This window comes from Mirounga leonina, unplaced genomic scaffold (genome assembly GCF_011800145.1).
Source record: "Mirounga leonina isolate KUSES-001 unplaced genomic scaffold, KU_Mleo_1.0 Mir_204, whole genome shotgun sequence".
Classification (NCBI taxonomy): Eukaryota; Metazoa; Chordata; class Mammalia; order Carnivora; family Phocidae; genus Mirounga; species Mirounga leonina.
The window spans coordinates 3,655,324-3,680,558 of record NW_023270513.1 but is presented as its reverse complement, the minus strand read 5'-3'; the positions used below and the strand labels follow the sequence as shown (position 1 = coordinate 3,680,558).

Here is a 25,235-nt window from a genome sequence, read left to right as displayed (position 1 = left end):
CTGGGTTCTCGCTGCTTATTATTTTAAGTGGCCTCTGCCTAAACCAGGGGCAAGTGCGGATCGCGCAGAAGTTGGTGAGGCCGGCCTGTACTCAGAAGTCCGGAATTCAGAACTGTACCAACCCAGGGTCTAGGCTGAAGGCTTCTAAGCGGCTTCCAAGTCTCCTCAGCTCTCAGGGTAGCTTTTCAGCTGCTCTGCCTGCTAGAGTGTGGGCAGTGGAGCTAAGAGCTTGCTTCTCATTGGTGAGCAAGGCGGCCTATCAAAATCAAGAACTGCTTGTCTCTGGGGCAGTTTTTGCAGCCTCCAGGAGGTTGGCCAATGACTCCGTTGGTGGGGGGATGGCAGTGGTGAAGGAGGAAGGGGTCCAGGAAGCAGGCTACAATTTCCTTTGACTTTTCTTTTCCCTTCTTGGGAACGTGGACAATTAACCCTCCATGACTGGTCAGCCAGTTTTTGTTCAATGCGTCGTCTGTTTTTCCCCCCCAACCTCCCAGCGACCAGACATACGAAAATCAAATGAATCACTGCTCTTGACCTGTTTAGAAAATTGAACTGACAAGAATAGTTAGTGCCTATAAGCTTGTGTGTTTGTGGGAGGGGGGTCACGGGGATTGTTCTGGGGCTCTGTCAGCACCCTATTTTCCCCAGACCATCCACTCCCCCACAGCATAGTTAACTGAAAGTTGGTCACAAGGTGGAACCTAAATGGCCAAAAAAAAAAAAAAAAAAAATTAGCCCTTTGTGTGTGTGTGTGTGTGTGTGTGTTATGGGCCACAGCAACTTGCAAGGCAGCCTTTTAGGTTTTGGATATATCCTTTTTTAGTCCATACATTCTCGGTTTGGGAACAGAGTAAGACCTCCTTTAACCCAAACAAAAGCAACCACAAACCACAATCTAAACTGAATGGAGGTGGACAAGTTACACTTACTTTCTCTCCTCCTTGAGCCTTTGATGATGCTGTTCCTTCAGCTAATTACTTCCTGTAATGAAGGTTATATGCAAGTGAAACGAGGGTTCTTAGAATGCAGCCTGAGCTGGGCACCGATCCTAGCCCTCATTGTGGACAGACCCTCGGAGAATGTCACGGCGCACGCGCGCGTGCGAGTTGCCTCGGCTAGATCTGAGAGAACGCATGGCTGCCTCGTTTGCTCGCTGAACTTGGTTCATCCAAAGCAACCCAGTCCTGACTTTTCCTAGCTAAAGGGGGAGGGGGGTCTACATGTTTATCGGAACTCATCACCCTGTTCTCCGCGTAGACAATCCAACTGAAAAAGGCATGAATTTCAAGACAGAGTCACATTCATATTTTGCATGACAAAAGCCAGCCAATCAACCCCATGCTGAAATAAGCGTACACCCGCAAACCTCTCTGAGGGGGGCTTCGGAGAGCAAGACTGGTTTGAAGAGGCCTCAGAGTCTTTCTGCTTCTCTACACAGGGCCATCAAGGCCTTGCCCGGAAAGTGAATAATCGGAAAACCCCCAGTCTCGGCAGCCCCAGTCGGCCCTCGCACTGTGCCCCTTGGTGACAGGAGTCAGGGACGGATTTCTCCTCAGGGCACAGCACTGGGGGGAAGAAGGAGAAAATCTGTCGTCAGTAATGGCAAGATCGTTACACGTATGACAATGCGAAATGTCCGAAGGTGATTAAAGTGCCTGATGATTTCAGTTCTAGGTCAAGTGGCCTCTCTCCTGCTGTCCAGGGGGTGAATGAATGGAAAGGACAAGTAGGCTCTTCTGTTATTTCCACGACTCCTTTTTAAAACCCTTTCTCTTCCCCTTCGTCTACTCAAGTCTGGTGACTAAACCCTGTTTGCTGAACCCGGGCCTTAGGTACTGGGGTTATCGGTGGTTTCGTAGTCTTTTGAAAACTGTGCAATAATTCTCCGAGCCAGTGGGTTAGTGGTCTTCAGCAGTTCGGCTGCTGAGGGGCGGGACTTTGGAGTTGCCTTGCTTCCCCTCTTCTGTAGCAAGGCCTTGAAGTCATCGTTTCTGCCAGCATCTAGGTTGGCACCGCCGCTTGACCCGGGAGGGGTAGCTGACTCACCGACTGGAGAATCAGCTGGGTTCTTTACTGGTGAATGCGAGCTTGGTCTGCCGCCGCCGGCAAAGGCCTCCCCAGGCTCTTTCCAGCCAAGCAGCTTTCTTTTGGACCTAAAGAAGAGAAAGTTTGCTCTGAGTGAATTCAACGTGGCAGACATTTTCCTAATGCTTCATATAACTTCCCGAAGGCCAGTGACATGACCTGGGAGCCTCACGGAGCAGCCTTGCGAGCAGTTGCGCTGACCAGCGCTCTCTCTCTCTCTCTCTCTCTCTCTCTCTCTCTCACTAGCTGCTAAGTCCTCAGAGTCCCCTGTCTGGCTCCCTGCCTGTACCCTCCTTTCAATACCCACAGCTGGAGGGCCTGCAGGCTCGACCATGCCCTGGTTCTGGGACGGAGGAAGAATTTAAGGAGTCAAGGCTTGTAGCTCGGTGACTCGGATTCAAGAGAGCCCGAGGGAACGGGCCCTCCCGCAGCCCTGATAACTGGGCTCTTTCTAGTTTTTCTCACCACCAAGCCCCTGCTCTGTGCCCCTGTCCAAGAACGGGGGTCCCCGTCCGGTCCCCCTTTGCCTACGTTCCTGCTCTGACACCCACCCGGCTCGGTGCCCCACCGCGCTTCTTGCTGAGATGGGTTTGGTACAAGGAATGCTGTGAAGGGTTAAATGTCTCTGTCTGTAGACAGAGCTGCAGAGAGCAGATGGAGCCACAATAGGCCTGCGGTTGCTAGGAGACGAGGGGCCTCTCACTCGGCACCTGGTCCTCCCTTCCCGGCCCCTCCTCCACGTCACCCAAAGATGTCAGCGAACTGCATCTGCGAGGCCTGGCACTGCCGTTCCCATGTGTGGGTATCTGCACTTAGTCTCCAGCTTCAGTGCTCATGGCTGCTCAGAGGGCTCAAAAGGGAAGGCATTAAGGAGACGTTAGGAATTAAGGAAATGGGTCTAGACCTGTGTATCACAGTAAACAAATCTTCCGTTGTGCGAGAAGCCACAAACACGTCCTCATCGTCTTCGGCGATCCATTCGGCTGTTTTATCGCTGATTACACTTTTTTCTTCAGTGCTTGGTTCTGCAGAGCTCCCTAGGCATAAGAACCAGAAGGAATTAAATACTTGGCCCACAGGAGTTAGGACAAAGCACATTCTCACCCATGTACCTCATTTGATGTTCAAAGCAAGTCTGAAAGGACTGCTGGGCAGAGACCCTTAATGTCTCCATTTTGCAGAGGAACACGATGTTCAGAAGGTTCATGTTTTGGCCAAGGTGGCCTGAGTGGTGAAGATCAGCATGGGTCCTTGTTTTCTCATGCCTTTTCCATTACAACAGGTTGCCAGAGCATTTTCTTGCTTTGAATGCATCATTTTTAAAAATCAAAAAAGCTGAGAGTAATCTAAAGCAATGACTCAACCAGTAGGTGGGAGTGGGACCTATCTGAATCTCAGAGGGAGCCTGTGGAGTTTGACAAAGCATATTCTAAAATTACCTGTGGGCTTTGATTTGTTTGCCTGTTCTAGTCCCTATGATTTAACTTCTGTTGAAAGTCCAAATCAGCTTAAGGAAGGTCATAAGATGTTGTTTTTTTGTTTTGTTTTGTTTTGTTCTAAGATTTTACTTATTTACCTGAGAGAGGAAGAGAGAGAGAGCATGGAGTGAGGGAGGAGCTGAGGGGGAGGGAGGGGGACAAGCAGACTCACAGACTCTGCCCTGAGCAAGGAGCCCGACGATGCGATGTGGGGCTTGACCCCAGGACCCCGACATCTCGGGATCACGACCTGAACAGAAACCGTGATGGAGCCACCCAGGCGCCCCAGGAAGGTGATAAGATTTTGATGTTTGGTGTTAAGGGTTCCAAAAAAGGATGAGAAACACGGATGGATGTGGAGGACAATCTATTAAGTGAAATAGGCGGTCCACAAAAGACCAGTGCGGTGTGATTCCACTTACACGAGCTCCCTAGAGAGAGGCAAATTCATAGAGACAGAAAGTAGAAGAGTGGTTGCCAGCGGCTAGGGGGAGGGAACGGTGGTGAGTTGTTGTTTAATGGGTACAGACTTCAGTGTTGCAAGATGAAGAGCGCTCTGGAGATGGTAAATTTCACGTTAGGTGCATTTGACCGCAATGGAAACAGGAAAGGGGCATGAAAAAAAAAAGACCCCCCAAAAGGACGAGAAACATTATCCAGCCCCGTCTTATTGTCCTGGGAAGAGCCAGCCTCAAAGAATCCCAGCAAGTGAGCGCCCTTTCCTCCAGAAAGCACTAAGAAAGGGTGCCGCTGGAAACCTATGCTACCCTTTCAGAAGCCTGCGAGCGGGCCGTCACACGGGAACTCAGCCTGGGAGGGTACGGAGTCCCGTGCGTGAAACTAAAATCAGCGTGGCTAGAGAAAAGTGCTGTCCGGTGAGGCAGAGAGAGAGTTCCTAGGGCGGGGGATGCGTGCCTGACTAGGCAGATGGGCTCCTAGGGTCCTAGCGTGCTAAGACCTAGTTTGATTTTATTCTCTCAGTCCTTGGGGGTTCCAGGGTGGACCGGCCCAAAGTGGGCCTTGGAGATCCATCCCTGCCTGGGTCACTCCTGATCCCAAGGGCGGCGAGGCCTCTTTGGCAGAACCCCAACCCTCAAGAGATGCCTCCTACTGACCCGGCTGTCCTGGACTCAGGATCATTATTGGGGGGCATCTGCTTCCGTCTCTGGCACTCTATGCTCACCGTCATCTTTCCTGGATTGAAAGGAATAGCCAGCAGTTTACTAACCTAGAGGACTTGCCTCCCTTTCACCTTCAGCCTGCAGTGGTGAAGTCGTCCTCGTACCAGGGGACTGTGGGTGGTCACTGGTGGGGGGACCCTTGGCTTCTTCCTGCAGGGTGATGATGGGGCTGAGAGGCAGCCTCGGTTCGGCCCCGTACGCCTCCATGTGAGCCGTGGGTGAGGTGAGAGGCAGGTACAGCACGCTGGGCTTTTTGGGGACGGGAGGTGGGATCTTGCCTTTCTTTCTCTCCGCTTCCTCCTGGCTCTGCAGGCTGATTCTTTCAGGCAGGGCTCTCGCCTTGGGGCCCCCGTCCTCCGTGGTGCCCTGGGGAGGTTGCTGTGTTCCTGAGAAGAAAGCACCAGAGGAACTGGCAAAAGGTGTGAAAGCGAGAGACGAGGGCGCTGGAGGTTCCCCGGGGCTTCTGCCCTCGGGGAAGCTGGAGGGCTTTGGTTTCCGCACCACCGTGTAGATGTCTTGAGGGAGTGGCCGCGTGTGTTGAATTGAGCTCTTGGGGGTCATGGCCGAGGTCGGTGAGGTGAGTGTGTACTCCTCGGGGACCGATGGTGGCTTGGGGACCAAGCTCGGAGGCCTTCGGGCCACGGGGGGCTTCTCGGCTATGGGGGGTTTCGTCTTTCTCTCTGGCAAGGTGAAGACGTCCGCTCCTGTGTCCTCAGCATAGTCTGGGCTCTCGATGTCATCTTCCGGCTCAGACTTGCTGACTGACCTCAGGCGCACGGAACGGAGGTCGGACTGAGTGACCATGGGCATGACGGGCTGGTTGGGGCTCGTTTTCTGGGCCAGCTTGGCCCCAAAATTTGTATCTGAGTGATGTCGGCTCACCTTGGTTTTGCTTCGGATGGAGATACTCATCCCGGACAGATCCAGGTTGGCTGAAGAGGTCAACGGCAGGTCAAATGACAGCCGTGACTTGGCAAGTTTCTCCATCGGCGAGGTCGGGGGCAGCGACGACTTCCTCTCGGGTACCACCGGACGCACCCGGACGCCGCCACTCGGAGGGGGCAGGTGGCCCAGGGTCAAGGACATGGAGACGGTGGGCGTTGGTGTCTCCGACTGGCTGGAGTATCCACTGGAGGGTGACATCAGCCCGGTGGGCCTTCCTGGGGAGGATACTTCCCTGGCCTCCACCTCGATGGAGAGCTGGGAAGGCGTCGTGGCTCTGGACGTGCAAGGGGAGGCGAGAGACTCTGAGCTGCCCTGAACTTGGGTGCACTCGATGACCGTGGTGCCAGTGGCAGTGCTGGAGCTGGACAAGGACTGGTAGGTGTCGCCGGACTTCCAGTCAGCCAGATACCAGTGGTGGGAGAGTTGTGTACCTTCCGGATCTTTGACGGTTGGCACAGCTGGGTGACCCTGAGCATCGGGGTGGGCTGAGGGCCGTCCTTGGTGTTCCAAGGAGAGGCAGAGGCTCCTGGGCCTCTGGTCCTTGGGCAGTGCTGACCCACCTTCCGGCGAGAGGGCCTGCTCATCTTTGACCAGCGAGACACTGCGCATGGGTGGGGACGGCTTCTTTTTGGCCTTCCGGAGCGAGATACTCTTGGATCTCTGCCTCCTGTGCTGGGCCTCCTGTTGCGCGCTAAGGGAGGCGATGTTGTCGGCACTGTTACTGCCCTCAGAACTCGTACTGGCGTAAGGCAGGGCACAGGCCTCACTGGCCTTCTGTTCCTCCTTGTAGTCCACATCCGCGGTGCCCGAGTCCGTGGGCACAGACAGAGACCGCTCCCGGAACCTGCTGGACCCCCCTGGGCCTGTCTCCAGCCTTGAGGTACCACTGGTGAGGAGGCCGATCTTGGAGGGTCGCTCTGATGCTTGCCTTCGTTGAGTAGGGCGCTCAAAGTAGCCAGCTGACCCACTGCATCCTGCAGGGTTATCACGAGTGACAAGGAGGGTAGCGGCCTCCTTAGGAACTAGAGGCGGCAGCGCGTGCAGAGGGACCCAAGCGTTGCCCGAGGAAGGATCTCTTCCGTTTTCACCCACTCGACTGCTCTGGCTGGCGGCACTTGGAGCCATGTAGGTAAAAGTATCTCCCTTCCAGGAAGCAGAGAACGTCGATTCTGTCGGCCCGTTGCAAGAACTGGGGACGCTGTACACGATTCCTATGCTCTCCATGCCCGGGGCTTTGGTGACACCGCGCACTTGGAGCGGTTCCTCCGGGTCACTAGAAGGACTCCTCAGTCCTGGGGAGGTGAGATTTGGGAACTGAACTTCCTGACCAACTGCCCCTCTTCCATGCACACCTTCTGGGGCCGAATGACTGGGCCTGATGTCCGAGGTGGCGGTGTGGGCCCCGCTGCCAGCCGGCCTGTTGCCGTGACCTGCGGAAGGTAAACACAGAGAGTTAGTGCTGCCGCCAGGGATCCCCCTTGAGGTCCTCGTCTCGAGACAGGTGCACCAAAGTCTTGCCAAGAAGCATCTGCCAACAGCTTGGTCAGGATTCCTTGGTTCTTCCTCTCCCGAGATGAGGATGCTGGGGAAGCTGGGTCCTTGCCCATCACCACATGGTGAGTCACGGGGTGCCTTGCCCTTGAATTGTCCAGGAGGCTGCCAAAGCCTTGCTGGCTTTAATTATTCCTTTTAGAGCTCAAGTGGCGTGTGGGGCTACCTGGGTTTGTTTGTTTTTTCCCCCGAGCTTCCAGCCCAGGCTCACGAACGATCCCAGACCTCAGTGCTCCTCCTCTCCTGAGACGAGAGCGGGGGCTGGGGACCTGCCAAAGGACAGCGCCGTGGGACTTCCAGCCCCGGCAATGAATCTGGAGGATGCCACGGGCGGCAAGTTCAGAGCCTGGTTGCATTTCTGGCACCTGGCCCTTTTTAGCTTTGCCACACGCGAGGGACTTGGGATGACCCACAGATGTGGGGAAACAATTCCGATGTCCAAAATCCCCAAAGGTTTTCTCATCCACAACAATCCTTACTGTCACATCATTGCTGCTACTACGACTATAATAAATTTATAAGAGCAACCACCATTCGTTGAGCACCCACTACGCACCGGGTGCACGGTAGGCCCATTACATGTTAACAGCTCTAATCCGCACAACTCCGCCAGCTTGGTGTTGTTATCCCCAATTTACAGATGAAGACGCTGAGGCTCAGAGAGGTGATGCAAACTGGCCAAGGCCTCACGGTTTTAGTAAGCGGAGAGGCCGGGACTCGCATCCACATCTCTCTGGTCTGCGCCCTTTGGCTGGCCTCCATTTAGTAGCAGTAATGGTTCTGTTAGGATGGTGCTTTTCATGATGATTCCTGCCTTGATCTATTTGCCTAAATCTGACACATACGGCTATATTCCATGTAGAATGGGAAACAATAACATAATGAATTTATTAGCCTGGGAACCCTGCTTTCCATATTCAGTTGACGCCCTTGACAAAGGGCCCTTGGTTATCCTTAATTACCACATGGGGTTTTTTTTAGGGCATCCAAAGCTCCCCCCCCACGCACACACACACGCACACGCACGCACTCTGAATTATTCCTGGGGGGCAGGGCTGGTAGAAGTGAACAAGGGGAAGGATCTGGGGCATCAGCTGTGGTGGGGTCACCTTGGTCTCGCTGGGAAAAGTTAGAGAATCCAATAATGGTCCGCCTCCGCCTCAGGGTGGATTTGGGGTTCACGGCTGTCTCTGTGTTAAACAACGAGTGTCGCAAACTTGCGTGTTTATCAAACTGTTGCCCTGTAGCCAAAATAAAGACACTTGGGTGCATCCTGGTTTCTGTTTACAGCACAGTGGAAATCAGTCTGAGGTGCACAGAAGGGATGACGGCAGTAGCGATGAGCATGAACAGGGTCCAGGCAAGTGGCCCTTCTTCCTCATCCCTCCCAATTTGGCCCCGGGCACCCGCAGCCCCAAGACATACATGTGGGCTTTCACAGGTCGCACCCTGGGTCACCTGCGAGTCCTAGGTGGCCGAGAGCCAGGGCTTTCAACCCTGGCTGCATATCAAATCCAACTGAGCAGCTTTTGAAACCCTAGTATCTGAACCCCATCAAGGACACTGAAATCTCGGGCTGTCGGACCCCGATAGAAACATTTTTCTTGAATTCCCCAGATGACTGATCATTCAGATGTGCAGCCCGGGGTGAGAACCACCAGAGTAGAGAGACAGGTTGAGACTAGATGTTGCTTGATTGTAATCGTTTCTCAAAGAAAGCCTTTGTATGGGCCAGTAAGGACAGGGCCTCCAAGAAGCTGCCCCACTGGCCCCCCACCATCCAGGAAGCAGCCTGCTAGTCTGTCCTCCAGTCACCTGATCACATTTTATCAACGTTCACCCCTGTGTAGTGATTGAGATCTATTTCTCTCGAAACCCTGGGTCAGTCTTTGCTCCAGGGGAATTGCTGGGGCAGGGGTGGGGTGAGGCACGCTGTTCCCCGCGCTGTCTCTCATTCCGCAGCGACAGCGGGCTCACCAGACCCTCCCCTCTCGGCCCCGTGGCTGCATATGTAACCCACTGCCCACCCTGCCCCCAGCAAGGGGCTCTGCGGGCAAAACTCAGGGCCAGGCTCACTGAGAGTAAGGTGGAAGTGTAAAGACAAAGCGCCCGCCTTCACTCGGCGAGTCTCTCTTCCCGGCCTTCATTCCTCCTGGTGCATCTCCCTAGGCTCTGAGCTCTGCCTCTGATTTGCCGAGGGGATGCGGGTGGCGCCGAATGCCCCCATGTTCAGGGAGAGCTACCACACGTGGCCAGACCTGCCCTCATGGCCTTCAGCAACTTTTTCTCCAGCATACCACTGGCCAGTGCTGGCTCCCAGGGGGCCCCTGGTCCCTTTAAGTTAGGAGGGCTTCATGTCATCAGGTCGCTGGCCCTATCTCCTTCTGAAATGACGGACCCTCCTCCTCTTCCATGTACAGCTGGTGGAGTGTGGAGCATGAGTTAATAACGGGCATGGTCTAGGGTGCCCCGTGCCCCCAAATCACAGCCAGCTGAGCCGCATTTGCCTTGGTCTCTTTCTATTACTTCCCTTCTCAAACACTTGCCGCACAAGGTGAAGAAGCCCACCTCTCTAGCAGACCGAGTGTCTACTGGAAGTGCCACGAGGCCCCAGCTCTGTGTCCCTGGTGGGATCCTCCCTCTGACCACCAACACTACAAACCTCACACTTCGACGCCGACTCCTATCTGGGTGCTACCAAGCTGGCTTCTGGCACGAGAAGTTCTCTCTCCCCAAACGAAACCTAGCTCACAAACTTTAAGTTCCCACGGACGTTCCGAAGAGCCCACGCATTCACAGAGTCCTAGCGTTTTCTGTTAAGAGGAATTTGTTTGCTCTCAAAGGGGCTCGGTTAGCGTGGCAGTGCCAGGACAGAGTGAAGAAAGAGCAGTGAGAGCCCCCTCGCCTGCATGCCTTCATCTCCCCCCCCCCCGCCCCCCCGGGCCAAAAGCCATGACCTTGACAGTGCAGGGTGAGCCAGCAGCAGAGAAAAGTCTCGCTCCCTCCCCCAGCACCCAGTGCATTTGGAGAGGATGGTCTGTAGTTGGCATGGAGGGAAGCAAACAGAGGTGGTGCTAAGCAACTCTACCAGAGATGTTGATGGGCACAATGTCAGAGTGCGTGGAGCAAGGCTGAAGCCACCGCTTCTCCTCTAGGATGGGCAGAGGGGAGGGGCTATTCCAGGCAGCTTGCTTGGCGGCTGTGGTAGACAGGCTCAGGGAGGCCTCGGGGGCCCTCACACCCTGGGTGGTAGTCTCATCCTCACTCGGCTGCCGTTTTGTAGGCTGTTGGGAAAGAAGGTGATGGAAAGGGTGTGCTCCCGACGGGATGAGCCGTGCCCACGGGATGGCTGTCTAGACAGGGTGGTCGGAGGCTTCGTCTGGTAGGCAGGAAAGTGTGGACGGGCTGCCAGGCCAGACACCTGCTGTGTGGGGCCCATCTCGGCAGGGCCTCAGGGTAGCTCTGCTGGCAAGCAGAGGTGAGCAGCAGCTTCCGGTGGGTAAGGTACGCAGCTCGAGGGCCGCTGTCAATGAGCGCAGAGAGCTCTCTGCCCACGCTGGCTCTCACAGGTGGGAGGAAGAGGCAACTCACCATCAGCACAAACTCCAGACGCCTGCCAGCCTGGGGCCTTGGGCTAGGAGTGGGCTCAGGGGCCTCATCAGCAGAGCGGAAGGTCTGCCCCAGAAGTCTGGCCTCCGGGTACCGTTCCTCATATTCTTCTGAAAAACAGCACAGTGGATACACACTCTAGGGGCCACGGCCAAGCACCGGGCTGGGAGAGGACCGCAAGCTGGGGCTCCTGCTTTAGCTGCCAGGCCTGACTTGCCTTGTTTCTTTACGGTTTGGCCCAGCGTCCGAGCCTCTGGCTTCGGAAACGGAAAAATGCCTACTTCCCAGGACTGCGAGGGCCGAGGAGAAAAGAGAGTCGGTAGAGTCGAGTTGCGCCGGTTCGCAGACCAAGCCCGTGTCTTGCCGGCCCCCACCTTAGGGGCTCAACTTAGAGGAGAGCCTCAGGGTGCAGACACCCTTCTCTGAAGCCCTGCAGCTCCTCAGGTTTTCTGCAAGCCTACCAGGGAAAGGACCTGTGTGAAGCAGGAAGGAATTTGCACTGGGAAGTCCAATGTGGAGGGCTCCCCTGGATCTCAAGAACTCTCATCTGAGCCTCCGAGGGCCTGGTTCCCTGCACCTTAGTCCCACTGTGGGTTGTGTCAGGTCCAGGGGGGCTAAGGTGAGGGAGAGGGAAGGCAGAGGTAGTGGCCGAGAAGGAAGGAGAAGTGGAAGGGCATTGTCAGCGAATAGGAGGGATGCACAAGATTTGAATGGGCTTCACTGAAGTGATGGGTTCGATGAGTAGATGAGGAACAGGAGAGAGCAAAGGACCAACAGGGGTGGGGCTCTCTGCACACCTGGACAAGGACTTTAAGACTCATAGAGACTTGGGAGTCCGGGGGGCCTCAAAAGTTCTCTGGTCCAACACCCCCTTCTGGGCTCAGAGTTCCTCCTCAGCAGCCCTTCTAGATGCTTCTTCAGCCTCCACACAGACCTGCAGAGAAGGGGAGCTGCCGTCCTCCCAAGGCAGCTCATTCCATCCAAGGACAGTTGGGGCTGCCAGGCATGGCAGGAAAGCTCTTCCTTATCCTGAGGTGAAATCCGCCTCCCTCTAGATTTCCTTCACCCACCGGTCCTAAATCTGCCCATGGTGGCAACACAGAGCACACTGACTCCTTTTCTCCTTGGCAGCTCCTCTCTTATCTGAACGCAAGGCTCATGGTGTCCCTTGGAATCTTGCTTCTCTAAGGTCACCACCACTGCCCTGGCAAGGGAGGCGAGGGTTTTGGCTGGAGTCCAGTTGGGTGGCCCAGCTACCATTTTCTACTCTCCATAAGAGTTAACCTTCGTTGGTATGGATAAACGAGAGCTGACAAGACTTCTTCTCACACTTAACGTTCACTCAACAAATGCCTACGGAGCACCTCTTGGGGATCCAGCTCTGTGCCGGCTGCTTCTGGAAACACAAGGGTACTAAGAGATGTGATTCTTTCTGTCGAGAAGTTCGGTCTGGTTAGGCAGACAAGTGATAAGCCCGGGACTAGTAGGTGAATGAGTAAATGAATGAACAAATGAAAGAAAAAGTACTTCAGAACGATACAAGTCCTCTGGAGCTGGATGGCCCAAGGTGGCTCGCGGGAGTGCTCACGAAGGGAATGAGCAAAGTGTAGAACTAGTGTTAAAGGGTTTTGAATGAGGCAAGAAGAGGACTGTGAAGAAAGTGTACGGTTTGGAGGTTGGAAGACATTGAGGAAGGGCTTCTGGGCCTGGAAGAGAGGCCTCAGTGGGACAGCGAGTGCCTGGAGTAGGTACGGAGCTTGCGACTACCACTGAGATTTTATTTGTATTAATTACTTCATGGAGATATAACTTACCTACAGCAGGGTGTACAAACCTGCAGTGCACAGCTCAGTGAATTTTGACATATGCACGTCCCTTATAACCTCCGTCCAGATACTGTGACACCCCAGTTGTCTCTCTCATAGCACTGAGTTTTAATCTCTTTGCCACTTACGTAGGCTAAATCCCTCTGGTCAAGGTGTCTGGTTTTTGTCTTGTAAGGGCCTATCAGCGACCGCACTGTTTTCTCCTTTGTGTTAACTTTAATATTGTGCCCAGCTAAGCCTGTGTTCCAAAGGACATGTACCGGGAGTTGACGGTGCATCTTATCGGGGTCTCTCCAGCTGCAAGATACTCTTGCTGAGCAGGTTACATACCATTTTTGATTCTCACAAAACTGTGCCGCGTGGGGAACTGGAATCTCACTTTAAAGATGACTGATTCATCTGAAGCTTTGGGTACTCTGCATAACATCCCACAGCTAGTTAGGTGAGGGGTGGGAATGAGATTCTAGCTCTGTCTGATTTCAGAGTCTGGGTTTTCTCACTCTGCCTGGTGCATGCACAGTCTGACTGCTCAGGCACCACGACTGGGCTGTGTGTCCGGGTCGTGTGGACCCAGCTTTGTGTACAGCGTGCTCATCTGTATACTCCAAAGACAATGGGCTGGGAATTGGGGATGAGGAGAGCTCTGGGTGCTGGGTACTGGGCTTCCTTTTTGTTTTTTGTTGTTTGTTTTTAAAGTAGGCTCCACGCCCACCATGGAGCCCAGTGCAGGGACCGAACCCACAATCCTGAGATCAAGACCTGAGCTGAGATAGAGAGTTGGACGCTCAAGCTCAACCGACAGAGCCACTCAGGCGTCCCTGTCGGGCTTACTCTGATGAGGCAGGTGCTCCCCAGGAGACACACGGACAGGTTGTGGCAAGAGCAGAGTGGGTGAAGCCCGGAGGGGGAGACCCTGCAGATGCCTCCATTGTCCTTGGGTGTGAGGATTCCAAAGGCACGGGTGACGTGGCAAGAGAGGGTCTAAAAGGTCTGTGAGCCCACCCTGTGGGAGTCTCTCACCCAGCTCCCTTTATAAATGGCTTGACCATTGCCCTGCTTCTGCCTCCGTCCTCCCCCCCCCCCCGCGGCCTCCTGAACTGAAAAATAAAGGGGCGGGGTGGAAGGGAGGGGTGGCGAGTAAACAGCCAGGAGAAACGGAACCCTCTCGAATCCTTTAGTCTGGAAGGTAAAAAGATGGGAAACTGTGTGTTTTTTTGTTTTTCAGTGGGGTTTCAACTGTTCTCTCTCTCTTTTTTTTTCTCTCGCTGGTCCCTGTCCTCTTTCTTCTGCGCCTCCCTCCAGCCGCTGCGCATCTCGCCTGTGGGCTCCGGCCGCAGCCCCCCTCCCTCTCAGTACCTTGCAACAGGCTCTGGAGATTGAGCTGCGCCTCTCGAAGCAGCTCCTCTACACTCGGGGGCCTGCCCGAGGAGAGGAACACGTTCACTGGCTGTCGCCATGACGACCTCGAGTGGGCAGTCGCTGTCGCGTTTTCCCGACCCGAGTTAGCTGCAGCTAGGGAAGGAGAGAGTCAGTGAGAGGCGCAGGCGGGGGGGGGGGGGGGGGGGCGGTGCGCGGCGGCCAGTGGGCGCCCGCCGTTCCCTAAGACCCGCCCCGCCGGGGGTGGGGGGGCGGCACGACGCTGCGCTTAAAAGGCGGGGACTCGCCAACCGCAAGATTTTTCCTCGACAGATCCTGCCGCAGTGCACTCCCTCCCGCTCCGCCAGCCTCCGCTCGCCCCGCCGCCGCCTGCCGCCTGCCGCCCGCCGCCCGCCGCCCGCGTCCTCGGCTCCCGGCGCCGCCCGGCTCCCGCCGCCGCCCGCCCGCCCTCTCCGATCCGATCCCCGGGACGAGGTAAAGCGCCCCGGGCCGAGCCGCTGGGCCCTCCGGCCGGAGCGCCCGCCCTCCGAGCTCGCCCCAGTGGGTGTGGCTCGGCCTCTCCCGCGCCCCGCCGCGGCGCTCCGCTCCCCTCCCCCCGCACGCGCTCCGCCGCCGCATTTCAGCCTCCTCTCGCGGCCTCCAGCTCCCCACCCCCCTCCGCCTGCGCCCCCGCCCTCAGACCCGGGGCCCCTGAGCTAATCCTGATGTCCGAGGCCGCCGGAAATCTAAACAGCCTGCGCATGGCGAACGTGGCCCTGCGAGAAGAATTAAATGCCCTTCGCGGGGAGAATGCCAATCTGGGCCTTCAGCTCGGAAGAGCCCTAGCCGAGGTTAACTCCTTGCGGGGCAACGTGTCGAGCTACATCCGCTGGCCAGTGCCGGTGGTGCCCGTCCTTGCCGAGGAGAACTTTGAGTTCCCGCTCAGCGAGATCGACGCAGTTCCCGAGGGGGAGCTGCCTTTCTTGTGCTGGCCCCCCCCCCCGCGCGGAGCCCGAGTACGCCTCGGACGAACTGTTGATTAGCGTGATCCAGGACTGCGGTACCTCCGACGCGCCCGTCGACCCTCCCCCGCTGGCCCTCCCGCCCCCGCCGGCGCTGCCCCCGCCCCCAGCCAAGGAGCTGCCCGCGCAGCCTCCTCTGCCGCCGCTGGAGCGGCCCGAGTTAGAGCCCTTCTCGGGCGACCCGGTCTACCTGGCCGAATTCCTGATGAAGCTAGAGACCTTCATAGCTGACCACGAGGATCATTTCCCCGGGGGCGCCGAGCGGGTGGCCTTTCTGATCTCCTTTTTCGCGGGCCAAGCCAAGAACTGGGCCATCTCGGTCACCCGGGAAGGAAGCCCCCTGCGTGCCAACTTCCCACGCTTCCTGGATGAGATCCGCAAGGAATTCTGCGGCCCCATCCCCCCGAGCGTGGCTAAAAAGGCCATCCGCAAGCTCAGGCAGGGCCACTGTACCCTAGGCAGCTATGCAGATGCTTTTCAGTTCCTGGCCCAGTTCTTGTCTTGGGATGACTGCCGCCTTCAAAACCAGTTCCTTAAAGGCCTGTCAGAATTCTTCCGCAAGGAGCTCTTATGGTCCACTGAAATGGCCGACCTGGATGAGCTGATTCTCGAGTGTGTGGAGATAGAGAGGAAAGTGCGCGTGCCCAAGCCGATCCCGCTCCCGGGGGTCCGCAACATCTTCTTCCCTTTCGCTGCGGACCCTAACGAAGACAGTGATGAGGAAGATTTCCACAGTGACGAAGATGAAGAGACACGCAGGCGCAGGCTTTACGACAGGGAGCAGCGGAGGCGCGTGAGAGCTCTTCAGGAGGAGGCGAGGGAGGAGGAGGAGAAGAGGAAGAAGCAGGAAGAGATGCGGAAGAAGCAGCTGGAGGAGATGAAGAAGAAACTGGAAGAGAAGGAAGAGGAGGACGAGGACGAGGAGGTGGACGTGGACGAGGAGGTGGACGTGGAGACAGTCAAGGATGAAGAGAACAAGGGTGAATTTGTGTGCCCGGTCCCGCAGCCAGATCCCGACGCCGACCAGGAGGGGGACCAGGAGCCGGAACCAGAGTCAGAGGATGAGACCCAAGACGATGACCTGGACGAGATGATGGAGATGGAGCCGACCGTTGCGCACGCGTCATCCCAGACCACTGGCTACTACCACGAGAATTTCCTAGATGCTTCGCCTCCCATAGTGCAGCCCAGCAGGAGGAGGAACCAGAATCGCGTCCCGCTCCTGGAGGGCCTTCCGGGCACTAATTCGCCCTTCTACAGTTCGCCCCCGCTGATTCGCCGCGCGGGTCGGCTGGGGCAACGCCAAATTCGAAGGCGGCCCCCCGTGCTGTTCCGCCTCACTCCGAGACAGGGGGGCCACCGGGCCGCCCGCGGCCGAATTCGCGTGTGAGAGCCGGGGCGAGCTCGCCGCGCAGAACACACCCTTCTACAGCGTCCCCTGCCCCCGCTATCGCTGCCACGCCTGCCCTATTTGCTGACCAGTACTTGAGGGAGTTCCAGACCTGTGGAGCCCGAAGAAGACCTACAGAACTCCAGAGCGTCTTGCACCCGTGACCAGAGAGTGACACGTGTCCAGGCAAGGCCACCCGAGAAAGAAGGGATCAGCAGTAGCTGTCCTCCTGGAGTGCGCTCTGCTCAGTCTTGCCACGAGCTAGAGAGCAGGTTTCTGGCCTGTTCCCATAAAAGAACTGGTCGCCCTCTTGTAATTTCCCCTCTGGTTGTTCCTAACCCTCACCTCTCCTGCGTTTAGTCACCCTGTGTTCTACGGTTTTATCCTCGGACTGGTTCACCAGGACTGCACCCAATGCCTCACTGATCTGCCCCCACGAGCGAAAGGACAGGCTACGCCGAACTCCTAAAGCCATTGAGGCCACTGACTCGATACAATCGACAGAGAGCAGGATGGTATCAAGAGATGTACGAGAAGCCGACATTTGCTTCAAGCCCCCGCCCCCCCCAGCAGAAGGGCCCCGAAGAGAACCCCCGCGTCCAGCCCAGTGAGTGTGTGCAAAGTCACATGTGAAACGGACAACACGGCTGAGATGGGCTCTTGACTGACCCAGCAAGCTGGCTCCTCCGGCCCACAGACCCCTGCATCAGGGCCCCTGGACCAGCTCGCCGAGCCCGGGACCCTCTCCTCTCACCACACTGCCTTCCCGGGCATCCCCAGCAGACAGAGCCCAAGGTTACAGGCTCTAACCCTTCTCTGGATGTTGCCTAAAGGGAGGAGGAGGGGGAGCGGAGGGGGAGTAAGAGGAGGGGGAGGAGAAGGAGGCAGCCGCAGCAACAACTCAGCTTGACATTGTAAGGAGTGACTCTTTCCTTAGGGACGGTGGTCTCCTTCCCCGGCCGGGCCTTGGACTGCAGCCCCCAGCCAAAGGCCTTTGCAGGAGACTCGCCATCCTTGGGGTGCCAGAGGAGGCCCGACTGGCCTTTCTTTCCTGGACTGCCAGAGAGAGAGAAGGCCCGAGGCCTGCTCTTTAACTTCGACTTCAAGGATTCCTTGGTTCTGAGAGGAGAGAGGAAGGTTCTGTCTACAGCCTTGCAGCTGGGACGTCCTCATGTTTCTCACATGGGGGGCGGGGGGCAAGCCATGGCCCCGTGCTGGGCTTCGATTAGACACTGAGGCTTAAGAGGGTGACTGCCTCCTAATAACTCCGGGGACGTCTGGGTACGAACCCAGGGCCGCCCATAAAGAGTCCTGCTGCTTGTCTCGGGTCCAGAAAACACTGCTTCGGCAGTGAAAAACATACACTATGTCAGTCTGGCCCCAGAATGGCAGCCAGATCCGCTGCTGGCCCGAACTGCCCTCCACACTGAGCTTCCTGCACAGTGCCTGGCAGCTGGACAAGTGCAGCCAAAGTGTCTGTGGCTAGAGGGAAGAAAACATAGTAAATGATGCCTCTGTTCCTCACCGGAGTCTGACAGATAACCTCAGCCCAGCCTTAGGATTTTGAGCCTGGAGGCAAGCGGAAGGAGCTGAAGGAAGAGGAGTCACAGAGAAACCCAGTCCTCTGGCTGGTTTCTGGTGAGGTCTCTATTCATCAGTGGGAGGTAAGAAGCCCCTTTTGTTTATAACGCGCTTCTCAGCCTGGGGAATCCGTGGAGCCGGGTTCCTAGAACCTGTTGCTACCTTTTAAAAAGGCTCCCCCCTCCTCCAAGGAGAAAAGTAATAGATAATCACAATGGAAAATTTGGAAAGTAGAGAAAACTGTTAAGGCCAAAACACCCCCAGACATCCAGAATCCGGCCACACAGACGCGTGTACTGTTAACACTTTGATGCCCTTCTAGCATGTTCTCCCTCTGTCTTTTCAAAGCTGAGATCATGCTGTAAGCTCTTGATCAGCAGGATTTAAAATGGCTGCCACCTAGGCAGTCATGCATACTGAATAATTTATTTAAGCAGTCTCCTGATTTGTTGGACATTTCAGTTGCCTGGTGTTCTCCATTCCCATCGGTACAGTGGTCAACAACCGCATAAAGAAAATTTTGTCTGTTTTTCAGCTATTTCCTCAGGAGAGAGTTCCAGAAGGGGAACGGCTCTCCTTCTAGGCTGTGGACCCTGTTTGCTGACGGTCGACACGCTGGCCCTGCTGCCCACGTCCCTGCCGGAGAAGTGCAAAGGACAGGTGCCTTGCACCCCGACCTCCAGGGACCCTTCAGCACAGGCCCTGCTGTTCCCGTGGTGCCTCTCACCCTGAGCCCTTGTAGCCTCAGCCGGGGAAAGAGCGGATGAGCAGTGAGCTGGTTTCTGGCCCTCTGGTGGCAGGGGGGGCTTGGGCTTCCCTTTGACCCTCTTCCCCCACCTTTCCCGGATCTTTAATATTTGTTGTGATGTAACAGCCACAAGAGCTGTAAGAAGAACTATGGGCTTTGGGTGCTCTCTTGGGTTGAAAGCGGGGGTGGGGGGTGGGGGGGGGAAATGCATGCCAGGGATATGAAGGCAGCCCAAGGATTCCCAGAGACTCGGAGGAAACCCGTTTGAAACAAATGTGTTATTGTTATCGTGTTATTGTTGCATCACTGTGTTGTGAAGATAAGAAATCGTTCTGTATGCTAAAGCTTTCTCCTCAATAAAAATATAAAGGGTGTGTAAAGACTGCGTCTCTCTGGGTTATTGAGCAAACATAGATGAGCACTCCCTAGGCATCAGAGATCATTTCCCAGGCACCTTGCCTGAATCAGCCCTAGCCTGAAGCCTTGCAATCCTTAGATGAGGAAACTGAGGCCCAGCAAGGCCCAAGGGACCTACCTAGAGTCCTGCGCACTTGGGGATGGCAGTTGTTGGGAGGGAGGGAGGTAAAAAGACTAGTTATCTTGAAAAACAGCATTAGTTCTCCGCATCCTGGGATATGAAAGTATGAGTGGCCCAGTCCTATCATTCTATAACGGCACCTCTCCTGGCCCCCAACACACTCGCGCGCGCGCACACAGAGGACATAGAAGGGAGGGGGGTGGTGAGGCGGGAGGGCCCTTCCACTTTGGGGCACTAGGTGGTGCTACCGGACACGACTGAGCTTGCTGCTGATGAATTTTAAATACACTTGCCCAGAGCAGTTCAGCAGAGATCCTCCCAGCAAGATTTCAGGGCTCCTCACAGACTCCGGGGTCAGAAGAAACAGAATCCCATTCTTGGATTTGCTAACGTTTCCCAGCTATGAACTGGAATTTCCCCCCCACCCCCGGGACAGTGGGTGGGAATGTTTATGGAGGTACCAGTGTTTTTGACATCGCCCAAGGTTTACAGGGGCAAAGTAGCTTTTCCACAGCTCCCCGGCTGCCCAGTAGTCAGCTCTCTCGGCCTCCACTCCCTTGGTCCTACTGCTTCCTGGATCTGCCTGTCCACCCTGTCCTGCCCACCCTCCCCCCGCCCCAGCTTCCAGGAGCACAATGAGAGAGAAAGCCCGGTTTCAGAAGCACATCTGCTTTGCCCCTTTAAGAGGGAGGGAGGGAGGGAGGAAGAGAAAGGAAGGGGGGGCGGGGAACCGGCATGTTTCTGACCGTGTACCAGGCACTTTTGCCAACAAATCTCATTTCATTCCCACAACAAGTCAATGCAGCAGATAACGTGTCTCCTTTGAGAGCTGACGGATCTGAATCTCAGCGATATTAGGTTCCATGGGGGGACTCGGGTCTTTGTGACCCCCAAAGCCATACCCTCTCACCTCTAATACACCATGCCCATCCCAAGGAAGCCCCTTGAGGAGCTCAAGTCTCAACCTGACTGGATTCTGGGTCTTTGCCAAAGCAGCCAGATCTACACATCAGGGCCACTGTCTCTGGAGGCTCTGGGAGAACAGCCAGGGGGCAAGCTCCACCCATCAGGGAAGGGCCTGCCGAGTTTAAGGGCCCGAGTTTAAGGTGACGAGTATGTGTGAGTGTGTGGCTGACTGCCCCTTCTCGGGGAGGGACGGGGCTGTGGCACCGTGGGCTATCTCAGTGAGCCCCGGGGCTGCCCATTCTGCTTCGGGGGGGGGGCCAGATAAGGTCTCTAGCACCCCCAGAATTTCTCATGCCATCACAGGTAGGGATAGGCGAGCCCAGATTGTGTCGTGGCCCATCAGAGCAGGTGGGGGAAAATAAGAGTGGGGTGAGCCTTGCCCCACACCCCCGCAGTCACAAGCCCTGTGAGTCTAGGGGAAGAGCCCAGCATTCCAGTCTGGCCCCGCCACGGACTCCATCTGGAACCTGCATGAGTCCCATTCCTATTCAGGCTACAGCTTCCTCATCTGTCTAGTCACTGTGGGGTCCCTGGTGCCCAGCACAAGGCTGGGTACACAGTAGGATCTCAAACCTAGCTTGATACATAGCTTGAGTGAATAAATGGGCTGCTGGATTAAAAACAAAACAAAACAAAACACCCTGTTGCCAAGGGGTGGAGGAAGGCAGAGAACATCTTACTGCCGGTGAAGCAGGCCCCACTGTTCCTTCTCATCGTTCATTCTGTGAGGAACTGACAGCTCAAGGTCACTCACTTGAGTTCGACTGTGAACTCCAGTGGTTTGACACCCAGAACTCTTAACCTCCACCCTCCACTCACACCCACACTGGTGGAATCAGAATCTCCAGGAATTTCTGTTTCTAAAAAGCTCCCTAGGCAGTGCTAATGCCTAGCCTCCTGCAGAAAAGAGCCTTGGGGACAACTATCCCTGGCGACATTTAATGGCCAGTTTGGTTTTGAGCCTTCCCTTAGAGCTCCCCGGAGCAGAAACCAGCCTGGAGATCCCGTACTAGCCCATAGTAAGTGATCAAGAAATATTTGTGCAACAGTCCCCCAGCATGTGCCGTGGTCTGGTGTGAGTTCGCCCCTCCTGGACACCTGCTCAGATTGCATTTTTTTAAAAAGATTTTATTTATTTGAGAGAGAGAGAGAGCACAAGCAAGAGGAGCGGTGGGCAGAGGGAGGAGAAGCAGGCTCCCCGCTGAGCAGGGAGCCTGCTGCAGGACTGGATCCCAGGACCCCGGGATCATGACCTGAGCCAAAGGGAGGCAACTCAACCCATTGAGCCACCCAGGTGCCCTCAGATTGCACCTTTTGAAAGAGATGTGCCATAGGATGGATGCAGAATTCCGGCCCTGAGAAACCAGATCATTGGAGCCTAAGCCTTTAAACTTGACCACCAGAACTGACTCCTGTGGAGCCTTGGCCTCTCCCCAGGGATAAGGACAGGCATTAAGGAGGCAAGAGATTACCCCCTAAATGGGGCTGGGAGGATCCACTTCTGGCTAGCACTTCCTGCATCCTGACCAGACGAGAGAAAGCTCCGCAGGCCACTTCTCCCCAGGGACTCAATAGACACAGAAACACAAAGCTCAGGGCTCTTAGTTGCCACGGTAACGGTGGGACCTACTTGGAAGAAAACAATCTCTTGAAAAGCTCAGGAGGGTGGATATTTCCTCTGACAGAGGGCGGGCTCTGACCTGCTCCTTACATCCCCTCTCCCCTTCCTGCCTGCCACCCAAAGGGGTGCAACGGGGGCCCCTCACCTCAGCGACTCCCCTGGGAGAGGGGTGCCAGAAAGTAGGGCCCTGGCTTTTTATTTTGCTCTTGCTGTGGGCTGTTAATAGGAGAAAGAGGCTCAAGGGGAAGGTGTTAGAGTGTGAATTCATGGCAATTGTCCTCTGGCCTAAGGAAGCCCTGCTTCATGAGACCCCCACCCCCCACACAAACCATACTTGAAGAGGGCAAGTGCCCCGCCGCAATTGCCATCCTACCTCTTCCTCACCACTTAACCATGGACACAAGAACCACAGAGAATGTCCAGAAGTTCCGGACTTCTCCCCCACAGTGCCGCCTTTCGTCATCTCTCACCGGAACTACTGAGGTAGCCTCCCTGCCGGGTCTGACCAGCTTCTAGTAGTCTCTACCCCTTCTAATCAATCCACCTTCCCATACGCTTGAGGGGTGGGTGGGCATGGTCCTTTGAACACACAAATCTGGTCCTGTTGCTCCTATTCAAAAACTTTTCAAGGGCTCTCCTTCCTCTACTGGAAGACTTGGGGATCTGATTCTGGCATTCTTCACTGTCTGGTCATAAACTACGTATGCCATCTCATCCGTCCACGCCATCATTCTTCCCTCTTCCATTCAGTCCAAACCCCAGGCAGCCTGAATTACACTCCCTTCTTTCCTTGCGTACCAGGTCCTTTCATGCCTCTGGGCCTTTGCACACCCTATACTCGCTGCTTTAAGAATTCATCAGCATTCCTGGCCCCACTCCAACTGGCAATCTTCTCAGCTCAAAGCTCACTTCCTCCACAAAGCTGCCTTCACTTCCCAGACGAATTCTTGCCCTTCTGAGCCCTCCCTTGCTTCCCTGCTCCCAACCCCTCTGTGAAGCCTGAGTTCCACCTGGGAGTGGAGGCTGGTTCAGGATTCCAAATGAATTTGTTGCTGCGAGGCTGCTTGCTGTTTAGTGTGAGAACATGCGCTTGTCCCCCTTTGCAAGTGAGGGCTGCACCGCAGTAGGCTTTGGAAGGAGTACTGGCCTCCTAAGTTCTGGCTGAGGGCTGATGGCAGGCAAGCACTGTGTTCCCACACAGCCCAATCAAGCTGGAGGTGTGGACGGTTGGAATGAGTTGGGTAAGAAAGAGAAAGGAAGAGTTTGCAGAGCTGATTGTTCATTCGCAACCCACCACCTGTCAGTGGCCTTCATCTCTTTGGGGGACCATCACTCCCTCTCAGCAGTGTGGTGGAGAGGAACCTCCATGGGGCATGAGAATCCCACAGACCTGGCTTTGAACCCTGGCTCTGCCACTTCCTTGTTGGATACCCTTAGGTTGGTTACTTCACTTCTCTAAGCCCCATTTCAATTTCTAAAAGTAGGGACGCCTGGGTGGCTCAGTCTGGTAAGCGTCTGCCTTGGGCTCAGGTCACGATCCCAGAGTCCTGGGATTGAGCCCCGCATCGGGCTCCCTGCTCAGTGGGGGGCCTGCATCTCGCTCTCCCTCTGCCGCTCCCCCTGCCTGTGCTCTCCTGCTCTCTCTGTCAAATAAATAAATAAAATCTTTAAAAAAAATAGTATACATTGGCAAAATAATTGATACGAACCAACAGCAATAAAAATAGCTAATACTTATTAGCACTTACTATTTCTTGGGCGCTAAGTGCTTTACATTTATTAACTCACTGAATGATTACAACAACCATATAAAGTAGGTAGCATTCTTAGTCCCCATTTTGCGGGTTAAGAAATGGCATGGATATGGGGGTGCCTTGGGTGGCTCAGTCGGTTAAGCGTCTGCCTTCAGCCCGGGTCATCATCCCAGGGGCCTGGGATCGAGCCTGAGTCAGGCTCCCTGCTCAGCGGGGAGTCTGCTTGTCCTTCTGCCTCTGCCCCTTCCCCCCCACCCTCCCCCCGCTCGTGCGTGTGCTCTGTCTCTCAAATAAAAAAAATAAAATCTTAAAAAAAAAAAGAAATGGCATGGATAGTTTAACTTGCTCAATGTCACGGCACTAGCCTGCAAGTGCTTTGAACCCTCCAGTAATACAAGGAAAATTCTGTGGATCAGAAATGGGGCCAGTGGAGGAGGAAAGCACCAAGATCCAGAGCCGGGGTCTTAATCTCTTTTTGGTCAAAGATCCCTCTCAGCAGTTTGGCAAAGCCACTTCTCAGAATAATGTGTTCGGGTGCATAAAATAAAATACATGGAATTACAAAGGAAATCACTCCTATTGAGACAGTTCTAAAACATCTTGACGAAATTGTGGGTAGTTGTAGCACTACTTTAATAATGCACCAAATCGCCAGAGTTAGCAGCACATCTAGAGGTAGGAGTCTCGAAGCGATGATGAGCATAAGTAACTTTTTGTGAGATACGATTGTAATGTGATATGAAAATGTTTGTGATTTCTATTGGGGCTAAAGTAACAGATACTGCTAATACTATTATGGCTTGCTGCCAACACTCCGAATTTGGGGAAATGCTAAGTTTCTGTTAGAGCTCAGTGGGGAAAAAAAAGGAACAAAGAGTTTTCCCATCCAAGTTCACGGATCCCCCTAAATTCTCTCCACAGGGCCCTTTGAGGTGCACAGAGCTCAAGTGAAGGAGCCCAGCCCTGGGTGTGAGAGAAAAGACAATGGCTGGTACTGTCAGCTGTGAGGAGAAGCTGGGGGCTGGCAGAAAGACAAGTGTGTGGTTTCTCTTTCAAGAACTGTTTACAGAAATCATGAAGTCTGGCAGCTCCGTCTTCCTCTTGGTCCTGAGTCAGCAGCCCAGGGTGGGGCCGAGGCTGCCACACTGGGTTTGAGTTTTAAGCTCACCACACACCCATCCCTAAGAGTTGATTTGTTGCCGCTTCCTTACCAATGAAATCTTGGTGGGTTTCGCTCCATTTTACAATTTGGACCTGCCCGCACACACAGATATCTCATTAGTCTGGAAATAATCTTGCAGTGGACATTTTGTTGGCTCCAAGACAGTTTCTGAGCTCATGGATTCTTCTACCCTAGCATCCCAGCCAGGCTTTGAGGCTCACAGAGAGAAGGGGAGAGATTGCTAACTGTGCCACGAATCCCAGAACAACGGTCAGAATCGACACTTTCCCAGAATACCAAATGCTTTTTCCCCCCGAATTCCTGACTTTGCCACCCGTCAGCCGAGTCCTTGCCAACCAGGGCGGCACAGTCCTGGGCACTGTGGCCAAGGAGACAAATGGTCAAAACAGCAGTAGGCCTCT

General features: G+C 55.1%; 2 protein-coding genes across 3 annotated transcripts in view; one reads left to right on the top strand and one right to left on the bottom strand.

Moving 5' to 3' along the window:
- Positions 1 to 1,278: 1,278 nt before the first annotated feature.
- LOC118026026 (NHS-like protein 2) overlaps positions 1,279 to 25,235 on the bottom strand; it is a 136,661-nt gene continuing 112,704 nt past the window's right edge. For both annotated transcript variants that reach the window (XM_035028742.1, XM_035028743.1), the window contains 7 exons: positions 14,032 to 14,187; positions 10,832 to 10,959; positions 10,329 to 10,524; positions 8,350 to 8,481; positions 4,792 to 7,119; positions 2,990 to 3,122; positions 1,279 to 2,153 (listed from right to left, as the gene is read on the bottom strand). In XM_035028742.1, coding sequence (XP_034884633.1) covers positions 1,829 to 2,153; positions 2,990 to 3,122; positions 4,792 to 7,119; positions 8,350 to 8,481; positions 10,329 to 10,524; positions 10,832 to 10,959; positions 14,032 to 14,187 — 3,398 coding nt within the window. In that variant the 3' untranslated portion in view covers positions 1,279 to 1,828. The remainder of the gene's footprint in view (positions 2,154 to 2,989; positions 3,123 to 4,791; positions 7,120 to 8,349; positions 8,482 to 10,328; positions 10,525 to 10,831; positions 10,960 to 14,031; positions 14,188 to 25,235) is intronic.
- On the top strand, positions 14,438 to 19,152 carry RTL5 (retrotransposon Gag like 5). Its single transcript, XM_035028744.1, is given in 3 exon segments — positions 14,438 to 15,020; positions 15,022 to 18,107; positions 18,560 to 19,152. Coding segments are annotated over 2 exon segments (1,686 nt in total). The 5' UTR covers positions 14,438 to 14,756; the 3' UTR covers positions 16,444 to 18,107; positions 18,560 to 19,152.